The following is a 13510-nucleotide window of genomic DNA, read 5'->3' as shown; positions in this document are numbered from 1 at the left end:
ATCCTGCATTTATGGTGACTCCAAGGCTTTTCACGGAAGGGGAGGGAGTGGGGGAGGGGGGGGGCTAATTCCACTGGCCAGTAGTGTGGGCCCCAGGAAATATTGCTCTTCCCTGGCAAGACAAGTTCAGTCTTGCCGGGTTAAGTTTAAGAAGGTTAGTGTCCATCCAGCGCTGGATGTGGAGCATGGTGGCTTGAAAATCATGGACAGAGTCTGGAGAGTTATCCAAGTGAAGACAAGCTAAAGATAGTCAGCGTAGTTGAAGGTAGTCACCTTCCCGTCTTTTAGGGAGTGGATCAGGGACAGGAGGTAAAGATTAAACAAGTGTGGAGATAGGGACGAGCCCTGTGGGACCCCGCATGTGGTGGCGATCTTAGGAGCAGTAAAAGGGGCAAGTCGAACTGCTTGGGTTCGACCTTCAAGAAAGGACGTAATCCAATTGTAGGCGGAACCTGGAGATAGCACATGGACAGTGGTCCTGATTAGCAGGGTCAAAGTCAGACTAGTCAGAAATTTTGCAACACTCTGTACCCTTTGATTTTGAGACTTTTTAATAATACCCATGACTTATTCCTAATCTAGAACTCCTAGTTAATTGTTTATACTCAGCTGAACTAATGTTAGGTCTGATAATGAGGAAGGGGTTCTTTATTGATAGATCGAGGATTGAAGCAGACCCTCTAAAGGTACAATTTGGGGTGATCTGAATTTCAGAGAGCCTACATTTTGGGGGTTGGGGTGCTGCTCCCCATACTAGCAGGTCCAGCTCAGTGCTTGTAAGTTCCCAAAGGAGACATGAAGTTCATGCTTCACCCATGATAATCACCTATAATCTGCAACACACAACCCTTGTTACACAAGAAATTCACACCAAACTACACTTTGACCTACCTCTCTCGGGAATTGAGACGATCATTGGGCTGGAGGTCCGGATGTTATTTCCACCAGCTTCAGGCGCTACAAAGCAATCAGAAATTCAATCTATTAATCCTTTGTGCACTTAATTGTGAAGTGCATCACCAGGTCTTCTAATTTCTTATCCTTGGAAGCAATGTCCCTGTTCCACAAAAACCATTCCTTCATCAGTCATTTTGGACCAACGAAAGGTTCTAGTCTATATCCAACCTAACAGTTCTGATTAACATCTTCAGCAGTTGTGTCAATGACATACTGAAAACCTTTCTTGAGAAGTAATCATATATAAGGAGTCTTCACAGTTCAGGTGTATGGTTTGGCACACAAGGGAGTCACAATTGGTCTCATCACAAATCATCTACTGTGCCAGTAACAGCTTCCGCAAGAAGATGTAATTATCTGCTCACCTGGGAAATGAATGTTGATTTTTAAACATACTTCTTCATCCACTTGTTCAAATTGTCCCCAAGGCAAACTTTCATCATAAGAAAACTTGTCCTGGATTGTTGCCGAGTGACTTTAGGTTTCAACTTACTGCTCTCCTCCCTCAAACAATCTCAATGACAGATTAGAGGTTGGCCTAATAAGCCAAACTCTGGTGAGACAATCCACATTCATAACATGCCTATTTTTGTTTTATCTATCAGAATCCGACTCTCTTGTCAACTTGTGCTGGCACGAAATAATAAATAAAGACTATGCTAGTGGTTGGAGATCCTATTTAACGGAGAGCCTAAACGCTTTTAAAATCCAGTCTTTGGAACACTTGGATATAAACAACATTGTTTTGAAGCAGATGCTAAATCGGTCAACTGTTTTTTACTGCTTTTATTGGATAAGGAGGTGATTTAAAAAAAAGCATGCTTGGTCGATTATTTACTGGTATCATAAAACCGAGCCCCAACCCTATTTAACCTCCCATTTAAAACCGGTTTTAACGGATAGATATCTTATGTTAAGATTTGGTCGCTGTCCAACAAAGAATGGGACTCCGAGATGGGTACAAAATAGATAAGCACAAACTTCCAGATTATCTGTTTGTCAATGAAACAATATTGCATATTGTAAGTATTTACCCTAGATTGAGACAAGAGAGGCAAACATTGTTAAAACTAATTTGTAAGGAAATACGAGTGAGAAAGTACCGCCAAGCAATTATATTGTGCCTCTGAGGGCATACCACCGCTTTAACAACCCATTTTGTTAAGTTCATCCTTATAGCTGGAAGAAACTGACCCAGGCTGATGTTTTGCCTAGGCTACAGGAATAATAAATGGTTATATTAATAACCTTGTTGTTGTATTGCTATGGCATCGTTGTAAGATGGGTGTCAGTTAAAGTAAAACCTTACTGTTTGTAATTAGTGAAGCTCATTACAACTAGATATTAAAGATGGCCGATTATCCCAAAATTAGTCAAAAAATTATAATCTTAACTCGCTCCTTTAAAAAAAAAAAAATTTAAGAACGCAGGCACGTAGACATTTGAAACTTTTTACTGATATTTATTTGAATTTAGCAACGATTCCTCCTATGGATAGTTTCAGAAATTTGTTCTGAAACATAGGTTTCCTTGCATAAGATCATAATAAAACGCTGTTAAATTTTGAGTAGAGGCACAGAGGCACTTTATAGATGAAGTTAATATTTATAATTATTAAATATGATATGCGTCCGTATCTAGTACAGCTTGTTTGAAGGGATTGCACAAAGGCACTTTAATTACTTGGCTGGGCAAGGCGGATAACATTGAAGGTATGGAACATTTTACTATTATTATATAGAGTCGTTATATAATTAGATGAAATTAAATGAACAAAATATTACTTTTATGATGTTTTATGTGATGTCAAGGCTCCAGTACGGCATGTCATATGCTGAATTATCTTCAAATTTGTAATGCATCTGTTCCAAAATTCTTTTTCACAACTCTGTCTTAAGAAACCTGATGCTTTTTCTCCATGATTGTAAAGATTTTTTTTAATTTTCTCTCATTTTGAAATCTCACTTTACCATGTAATACTCTCTTGAGATTCCCTGAAATCCTCCAGCAAATCCTCCTCTTGTCAGTCAGCCCAGGTCTTCCTTCTCCATGGCATACTACCCCCAGGCATCAGACAATGCACTTGAATATCTAACAATCAAGTATTGAAGAGAACCAAACTGACACCTATGACCTTATCTCTGATCATTTCCTGAATCACAAAATCCTCGCCTCCCCTCATCAATGACCTGAGAGTAACCGACGTTGTGAAGAGACAGTTACTCTCCTCCTTAATCTAGTGTATTTGAGATCATTATTCAGAAAGAAATTCATCTATTGTTGCAAACTTTTGAATTTAAGAAGTTTGATATTATATCTTAAACTTTGAAACATTACAAACAGTGGGGTAATTTAACTTTGTCAAGAAGTCGCTTAATACAAACAGTCAAAACACATTACTACATTACATTTGCCTTTTAATTGCCCACTCTTAGCATTAGTACTCCAAATTTTCAATCCAATTCTAAATTATCTTTGTAAATATATGGTGAAGGAATATGTGGTGTATGTATTTATGCAACACATTTCTACCCAAGAGCAATGGAGAGTTGTTCACTGAGGAGTTAGGACATAAAACCTTGGAGGACAAATTATTTAAGATTGTGTACACAGTTACGCTGTTTCTACATTTTCATTTAACAAACTGATAAGAGTCACTTTTCGTGGCTCATGTACTTGACACCGCCATACCAACAGGGTTTCAGATCACAATCACAATCATATCTAGCTTGATCTGGTTGTATTGAGACCAACTCCAAGTCAATGGAGAGGGAGCCTGTCTCACTGCAAATTGCCTGACGACAGCACTCAACTACGCTCCCAACTCAAGGTCTTTTTGGAACATAATAAAGAGTCATTTGACTCCCCTAATAAACTTTGGGCCGCTAGAAAGGCAACTGTAAGGGGGATATCATCTGAGACACATCCCATAGGAAACAAGAGGCCTCCAAGACCAAAACCAGACTAGAACTCAATGATAATGGTATAATGATACACTTTGATAAGCGAACAAAATCTCATCACTAATATCAAATTCACCTATTACGAACTCTCCATCAACCCCGACTCACAAATACGTGGTCGGGGAGGCTCTGAAAAATAGGCCTGAGGTTGCTAATTAACAGGTCACAGGAGGGGTGGCATTGTGCTAGCAGACAAACATGCGAACAGGAAATTCAGTTCCCTCACCCAGATAAGAATAGCAACACCAAAGTGTCCAGGGAAATTAGCCCCAATAAAGCACATATAGCAAGAAGGGTACACACATTCCCAAAACACCATAAAGGTAGATGCCATATGAAGTTGGGAATACGAAGCAAATCAGGACACAGCATACACAGTACAAGCAGTGATGAAGTGCCCCTTATGCTGGGCATCAGGACATATTACCTACTGGCCCATATTGTGTCCATGCAAGGTTGAAGTTCACCTACATTTGTTATCAGAGGCCTTATTTATGACTCCACAGACAAGGCCCGAAATCTTTTACCAAACAAGGATCGCCAGAAGTATTTCTATGATACCCAATAATGGTATACAGACGAGCTCAGATTGATTGTACTTTGAGACAATCCGCAGACCGCTTCAGTAACTGTGCTCCTGGTCGAAAAGTTTAATTAAACCAACTGTTCCTGGTTTGCAACACACCTCTTCTCTTTAGTTTTTTCAAGGTAAATTCATATTTGAGCAGCATGGTGTAAAGACAAAATGGCCACCCGAACGTTCCACAAATAACATTCGAAGCAAATCCACAAAGCCAAGCGGCACACCAGCTGAGGAAAATTAACACCAAACGAAGTTGATTGTCATCTAAATCATTGTTGAAAATTTCTTCAATATCAGTATCAAGTCAAAGTGAAGATGATGGCTGTGTGATGTTGATGTTAACCTCTGAGAAAAATGCATGTGTGGTACTAGTCACATTTTAAGAAACGTACAAATCAAAGGCGAAATGAAAAAGCACCAAAGTCTTTCAAACATTGTCCAAAGATTACTCTAAAGATAAATGGATGTTCGATACCTTTCATCATCGACAGTGGTGCGTGGATAAACATTATGCCTGAGGACAAATACAATGAATTAGCTCCATTTCCCCAGCTTATGCAATTGAAAACTAAAATATATGCATGGCTGCATCAACACCCCAGGAAAGTTAAGGTTAATTTGAAACTATGACAAAACACAAGAATACACAAGTGCAGGCTCCCATTCATGTACTTCCATGAATGCTCATCAAGAAATAGTATATCAGTTGGGTCCTTTGTTATATAATTGGTTAGGGAAACACAAGACTATGAAAGTACAGTTACATATAGAGGAGGCTTACTGTCCTATTGCTCAGGGACACAGACGATTGTATTTCATCTGTAGAAGGCAGTTGAAAAAGAACTTGAGTCAATACTCATACATGATATCATTGAGTGTTCCACTGGTCCGACGCATGGGTTTCTCTCATAGCGGTAAAGCCCAAAAGAGACAGTGAAGGAGCTGTAGGGATCTGCCTTGACGTATTTAATGAACAAGGCAATGTTATGTTATGTAATGTTAATGATATTTTGTAAAGCGCTCGTTCACCGATTGGTTTCTTGGCGCTAAATCTAGAAGGAGCCGGAACGTTAAATAGGTCAATTGTACGCCTGCCTGTACAGCCAGGTTTTAAGCAATTTCCTGAATTTCAAAAGATCAGTGATAGAATTCCATAGCTTAGAGGCCAGGAATGCAAACCGGGCTTCTGCTTGTCGCTTTAACTTAAAGGTAGGTAATCCAGGTCAGCACATTGCTGACACAATAACACAATAAAATGGTGTGACAGTCTTCACTAGCCTGATTTAAATAAGGGATATTATCAGCTGGAACGCGAGGAGAATTGCAAATACATTACAAACTTTTCACCACGTATCGGTCTGTTCTGATATAAAAGACTACATTTTGGTGTCATCTGCTGCAGAGCTCTTTCAAGACGTCATTCGATGTGGTAACTAGATACAATATCGAAAAAAATATATTGAATGGACAGAATATCGAACCCAAAATAAAGAATGGACATAATATCGCATGGACATAATATAGTGGTTAATAATATCGACATGCAGTTAAGTAATATCGACAGTCAAAATATCGAAGTACATAGTATAGGCATTAAAATATATCGAATTTTTAATAATATACATTTGTTAAGTGTTTTGTATGTTAGTATATGTGTTAAAAGTGTATATTATTTTTGTAATGTATGTTTAATTATTTTTTAAAGTTAAGAAATGTATGTAAAATAATTGTTGAGTATTTTACTTCCGTAGTGGGTTGTGGGTTTATAGGGGATTAGGGTGGAAAGTAATTTAATTATAGTAAATTAAATATTAATTTTTAAGAATGATTAATTATTTATAATTTAATTTTAAGTTTTAGTTCTGTAGCGGGTTGTGGGTTTATAGGGGAATAGGGTGGAAAGTAATTTAATTGTATTTAGGTAAATATTTATTTTTATTTATTGGTATTGATAATTAATGTATTGAGAATTATTATTAATTGGTAACTATTTTTTGATAATTGGTAATTAATTGCTATTAATTGATAATTGATAATTATGTTAATTATAATAATGTATTATTTGGAGTGGATTGTGGGTTTATAGGGCAATAGGGTGGAAAGTAATATGATTGTAATTCATTAAACATTTTTTTTTTATTTATTGGTATTGATAATTTATGTATTGCTAATTAATTATTAATTGGTAATACATTTTTATTAATTTGTAATTATTTTTTATTAATTGATAATTCTGTTAATTTTATTAATGTATTATTCTCAGTGGGTTGTCGGTCTATAGGGTAAATCGGGTGGGAAGTAATTGAATTGTAATTAAGTAATTATTGAAATTATTTTTGGGTATTGATAATTAATGTATTGTTAATTATTAATTGGTAATTGTTTTATTACTTATTACATGTTTGGTATTGAAAATCAATTGGTTGGTAATTAATTATGAATAGGCAATACATTTGCAATACATAATATTTTTTGGTATTCATAATAATTAATTATTAAATATTTTGTAATTGGTAATTAATTTTAAATAATGTGGTATTGGTATTGATTATTAATTTATTTTTATTGAAATATTAAATCATTACTTTCCCTACTATTGCACTCACTAGAGAGGGAATAGTAATTTTTACCCGTACGCTATCCAACGCTTTCCCTACTGTTGCACGCTCTGGAGTGGGAATAGTAATTTTTACCTCTGTGCTATCCAACGTTTTCCCTACTGTTGCACTCACTGGAGTGGAAATAGTAATTAATACTCCTGTGCTACCAACGCTTTCCCTACTATTGCACTAACTGGAGAGGGAATAGTATTTTTACCCTCCCGCTATCCAACACTTTCTCTACAGTTGCACTCACTGGAGTGGGAATAGTAATTTTTACCCCTACGCTATCCAACGCTTTCCCTACTATTGCCCTCACTGGAGTCACAATAGGAGTTTTTCCCCCTACACTATCCAACGCGTTTCCTACTGTTGCACTGTCAGGGTTCACCTTAGAACTTGCACAGGAAGAGAGACGCTAGGTTCCGACTCCCTCAGAAAGATACCCCAGGGATCAGGACAACTTAAACTAACCCGGACCCTAGAACACCTCCGAAGGGGAAGGGGGAAAATGGATAAAATAATAAACAATAAGAGACTGGTCCTGGAGCTGGTTCTCTCGTTTTTCTATTCTCTGTTAACTTCTGTCCGACCTGCAGAATACCTTTTCTATGAGAACCTATAATAGAAAAAACACAATATGTTTAACTCCTGTCCTACTCTGTTCTATTTCTACTCTGATTTCCCATTCTACCTTATATTGCCCTTGTGTCCAAGACTTAGCTCCTCTTCTATTGCTTGATCTAATTCTTCTTCTCTGCCTTTTCTGCGTGACTCAGTAGATACTAAACAACATTTATATTACTCTCTGCACTTTTCTCCTACTCTCTCTGTATATTACTACTAGCAGCCCGTCCCGACGTTGTCCGGGTATGAATTGCTGCCGGCCAGTAGTATAGTGTTTTGGAGGATTTCGTTTTGATAGCATTTCTTATCTGTGACAGGCCTGTGAAACGCTCCGATTCACAGTGCACTGCTGATGCACTTAACAGTGCGCGTTCAGTAGTGTGTGTACTCAAGTTTCCCTACTTTATTTTTCCTTGCAATATATAGCCCAAACTCGACAACATGACATGAGCACAATTTACATTACAGAAGAACACATTCATTTGTGGTAGGTAAGGGGAGACAAAGCGATTTGCCTGGAATCACAGGATGTTGAGCTGATGCCGAGATTCGAACGTAGCTTTCCAGCTCTAAAGTTCGCAATTCTAGAACTTGTGGTGGGAGGTGTGTCTAAAAGTGTATGTCGGTGCTGGCCATCAATGAGAGAGACCTGTGCATTTTTCGAATGGGTGGTGAAAAAATATGTGTATGTGACTGGAGATGTGGCCCGCCGTGCCACCAATGTACTTACCGGGGAAGGGTAAACACCCATTATTCCGCAACTTTCTTTCCGCATACCATCACTCCGCATACTTTCATTACGAAAGTACCATGACTCCGCAGTGCCATTATAACGCATGGCATTACATTTTATATGCTTTTACCACGCATACATTTACAACGAAATTCGTTGTATATGCATGAATGGTAAAAGCATGTTTTTTTTAAATGTTTGGATAAGGCAAGTATGGGTATAGGGGTATATGTTTTGGGGTACTGAGGTATATGTTTTGAGGTGTTTGGGTATTTTTTTAAGGGTTCAGATATAGTTTTGGGTTATGTGGTACAAGGCTAGTTTTAGAGTTTAGGGGTAGGTATGGGTTTTGGGGGACAGGGGTATTTTTAGGGTTCAGGGCTAGGTTTGGGTTTTGGGGTATAGGGGTATTTTTAGGGTTCAGGGGTAGGTTTGGGTTTTGGGGTACAGGGGTATTTTTAGGGTTCAGGGCTAGGTTTGGGTTTTGAGGTACAGGGGTATTTTTAGGGTTCAGGGGTAGGTTTGGGTTTTGGGGTACAGGGGTATTTTAAGGGTTCAGGGCTAGGTTTGGGTTTTGAGGTACAGGGGTAATTCTAGGGTTCAGGGCTAGGTTTGTGTTTTGGGGTACAGGGGTATTTTAGGGTTCAAGGGTAAGTTTGGGTTTTGGGGTACAGGGTTATTTTTAGGGTTCAGAGTATTGTATTGTATTGTATTGTATATTGGATTTATATAGCGCTTATCACCCAGGGGTCTCTAAGCGCTTGCCTTGGGAACCCGTCCTGGCTTTTCCCTGTGAGATAGCCCCTACAGGGTATCCCCAAGGTGTAAGCCAGGCATCCCGCCGCGGGGGGCCGTTGTGGAGATTCTGCAAGCTTAATGCCCAGAGTTGCAGAGTGTGAACCCATGATTAGGTCAGGCACTGAAGCGAGAATTATCGAGTCCGTGGACATTTTGAGCTCAAGACCCTGCCGCGTTGGGAATTGAACCCTGGTCCCGGGTCTGACCTCTGCTTCAGGGTCGGCCTGCTCTAACCAGTGAGCCACACTTCTCCACAGAGGTAGGTTTGGGTTTTGGGGTACAGGGTTATTTTTAGGGTTCAGAGGTAGGTTTGGGTTTTGAGGAACAGGGGTAATAATAGAGTTCAGGGCTAGGTTTTGGTTTTTGGGTACAGGGGTATTTTTAGGGTTTAGGGATAGGTTTGGGTGTTGGGGTACAGGGTATATTTATAGGGTTAAGATGGGTTAGTGTTTAAGGATGTTGGGGTATTTTAAGGAGTAAGGGTGGGTTAAGATTATGGGGTGCAGAGGTATTTAAAGGGAGCAGGGTGGGATTAGCACACAATATGAGACATGGCATGAAGGGCGGAACGTACCACACGCCCCCAGCACATGCCCACAGCACAACACAGACACGCCCACAAGGGACTACTTTGCTGGTACGGTTCTTTTACCTTTTAAATGTATATGGTGGGCGTCTGCATAGCTTATGTCCTTCTGCAGCGACTGCCCTTTCCAACGCTGTATTGGGTGTTGCGATTGGTGGTGCACTTTTCAAGTTTACCTGGCTCAAAGGACACAGTTCTCTCTTTATAATAGTAGTATAGATTGAAGGAAGGACTACTCACTTCTCTTAATGATTCACTCTCTTGTAACTCTCCTTCTTTAGTTTTTTTCTTATTTCTCTTTGTTATCTTTCAACGTCTATGTACAGTGTCTCCTCACACTCTTATTGAGTAACTAATATGTTTCTCTCTTTCTTCCTACTAGTACCCACAATACTCGAACATTCTCAGTCAAGGTAAGTATGTCCAAGAACTAATGAACGAAGTATTAAGAACCAATAGCCACTTGTAAACTATGCCACTTAGCTCTGTGTTCTCTTCTCTTTCAGGAACTGCTGAATTTTCTGGCTCCTCCTCCGAGGAATACTCCTTTCTCCTCCTGGTTCAACAGGCTCACGAAACGCAGCAACAGGACGTCTTCAATTTCTGATGCGGTAAGTATTTACTAAGGAAGTCCTACTCCTGACGGGAGTTGCGGACGAAGTACCAGGCGGACCCGATGCGAAAACTAAGGTTTTTTTGCCACTTGAAAACAGAGCTTCAAAATACAGGTGCACTCGGCTGAAAATCTCTGGTGAAGTGCGCAGCGTTTACTCAGCGCACGCTTCTAATCACCTCAGGACACCGGTGCTCTGAAAAGGGGGAAACAACTAGACCCCGACCTTGTTTCCGAGATCGGCGGCCATCTTGGAATTCCGGGAATGTTGTAGGACAGACCAGCTGCTGCCTCTTGCCCACCTTTTCTTCTTCTGGCTAGAGCTTCTTTGTACCCAAGTACCCATAACTGTTTGCACATCATTTGAGGTTCTGACACGCACTCTCTGGAGTGGGAATAGTAATTTTTACCCTCCCGCTATCCAACGCTCTCTCTACTGTTCCACTCGCTGGAGAGGGAATAGTACATTTTACCCTCCCACTCTCCAACAGTGATGTAAATTTTTTTAAGAGGTTACATATATTATTTATTATTTTTAACATCTTTTAAATAATTTTAAGTATGTTTTTCTGAATTATGTTGATCATTTAATTAAGTTAATGTTATTTTTAACATATTTTACAAATTCAATATTTTTACATTCTATATTTTAACAAACTATATTTTGTCTTCGATATTTTTGTACTTACCTGTTGTAGATAGGGAGACGATATTTTGTACTTCGATATTTTGGCGTCGCTATTATGTCCATTCTAAATTATGTCAGTGAACCAAGCTTGTGTCATACATCCTGTCATGAATGCTTTCAATTATAATGATGACATATTGGTTTTCGGAGCTACACATAAGGAACATGACAAAACTCTCACGCAAGTATGTCGTTTACTAGCTGATGCAGGTTTATCTTTGAATGCCGATAAATGTGAGTGCCGTAAAACAAGTAAAACATTTTTGGCCAGCTAGAGGGCGCGCGAGCAGAATGGCCGCGCTTCCGTGAGGCTCCTGCTTCCTGGAGACTAAATCCTACATTTATCCTTTGATACTGGGCTACGACTTCGTATTAAATACACCGAGGCTTCATGGAACTTTCATTCCTCCTCGGTGTAAGTTTTGTCCTGTTCCGATAATGCGTTCCTGAGAACTGAGGAGAAACAGAGTGACCCGGGGCTGCAGCCGGAGAGATACAAGATGCGGCAGGCGGCGCCTGTGGCTGGGAAAGACCACGGTCTCACACCGAGGCCGCAGAGAGTGGCCTGCCCGGTAAAAGCTGGAGGCAGTCGGCGATATATTTCACAGGGGCCAGGAAGGCATATGGGCATCAGATACACTGCTCATAGAGTGTGGCCTTGAGGATAGATGCAGCTGTACGCATCAGGCAGCAGCACTGGAATAATGTCTGCCATCACGGGGCAAGAATAGTCACAAATCGGAGAGGCTGCAACATTTACCACGTTGCCGAGGGCTGCCGATAGCAAACGCTAGCGACACTGCCCTGAGGAAGTCGGGACTCACAACCCTCCTGAAGACTGTGGGATTGGCGATAACGCCGAGAGGCACCCTGTAGAGACGGTGAGGCGGGAACCGGCTGGGGCATATGGGGAATACACACACCAGACAGCCTAAACTCAATTTCGAGGCTGCGAAAAAAGGGCCTAAGGCGAGCTCCGCTGACGAGGACCCCCGCCGCGGCGGAAATGCCGGGCTATAGTGAGACATCTCCCGACCTGGACATGAAGCAAATTTTGTAGGAAATGAGGCAGGGGTTCGCTACCATCGTGGAAAAAGTGGACCGCATGTCCTCAAGAATGGAGGCCATCGTACATTATCGTACATAAGGTAGATCAACACGAGTAGCGCCTTACAGAGACCGAGCGGCGGATATCGGACACAGATGACCTCACAGCAGGACATACAGCACAACTGGCAAAAATGGATAAGCTATTACGTGTCATTGCAGCAAAAAATGAGGATTTGGAAGACCGCAGTCGGAGAAATAATATACGCGTTGCGGTTATTCCGGAATCCACAGACACTGGGCGCACGGAGGACTATATCTAGAAACTTTCGGTAACATCCATTGGTGCTGAGGCATTCTCTACACAGCTAATAGTGGAGCGGGCACATCGGTCGCTTGGGCCCAAACCAAAGCCTGGCTGTCCTCCGCGACCAATCATCGCACGCCTATTGAAATATCGTGATCACGAAGTGGCCCTACGTGCTGCATGCGCCAAACAGGAATTGGTGTACAATTGGGTCCCTTTTTCCATATTTCCAGACTTTGCTCCGTTGGTACAGGAGGAAAGACGCACATATATAGAAGTAAAGAAAAAATTGCGACTAGCACAAATCGATTATGCCTTGCTGTATCTGGCTCGCCTCCGAGTGACGCATCAAGGAAAACAGAGGTTCTTTACAAACCCACAGCAAGCTGAGGACTACCTGAGTGCGCTGAAGAAACCACGTTGAGGTGGGCGTGCTTGAGACGATGGGCACTGGGAGCATGAGGACGGCACTGATGAGGAGGCTTAATATGTGGATGAGAACTATTACTATGCCTCGTGGTGGTAGCTGCGGAATAGAACATGGACATGCAGCGAACTGTGCTGGACATTGATACATGAATGACTGACCACGGGAGTTCGGAGTTGTACCAGTGGTAATGTATTCCAGGACCCTCTTCCCTCCCCGGGCCGAGTCTAGAGGTCGTACAGGTCCGAAGGCCGGGGGAGAGAGGAGCGGTTGAGCACTCTCTCTAAGATGACCTCTTATGGGAATTCCCCTAAATACTGTTGTAGATTTCGGAGAGGGGTGCTGGTGGTGTTGGGGATAATGGGGGGTGGGTTCTCTTTGCTGGCGAGTAGGGGTTGCTTCAGTGGATGGGGGGTTGGTTAGAGGATGGGAGGAGGGTAAAGGGGCGTGTTGGGTTCGGTTCAAGTTACATGGATGCACAAGATGATTTATCAGGTCGACATGATGGGTGGGAATGGACTAGATCACTAGGGGCACCCGGCAGGGGTGTCCACTGTCGCCCCTTCTTTTTGCCATAGCCA

At 41.2% G+C, this 13510-nt stretch overlaps 1 protein-coding gene across 1 annotated transcript in view; it reads right to left on the bottom strand.

Annotated features, from left to right (window-relative positions):
• LOC147706631 (uncharacterized) overlaps window positions 1–13510 on the bottom strand; it is a 147188-nt gene that overhangs the window by 87674 nt on the left and 46004 nt on the right. Inside the window, exon 3 of the mRNA XM_086933118.1 lies at window positions 892–957. Coding sequence (XP_086789244.1) covers window positions 892–957 — 66 coding nt within the window. The remainder of the gene's footprint in view (window positions 1–891; window positions 958–13510) is intronic.

This window comes from Lissotriton vulgaris, chromosome 7, assembly GCF_964263255.1.
Source record: "Lissotriton vulgaris chromosome 7, aLisVul1.2, whole genome shotgun sequence".
NCBI classification, from domain to species: domain Eukaryota; kingdom Metazoa; phylum Chordata; class Amphibia; order Caudata; family Salamandridae; genus Lissotriton; species Lissotriton vulgaris.
Note: the sequence above shows the minus strand (reverse complement) of the source record. Positions and strands in the feature narration are given on the sequence as shown.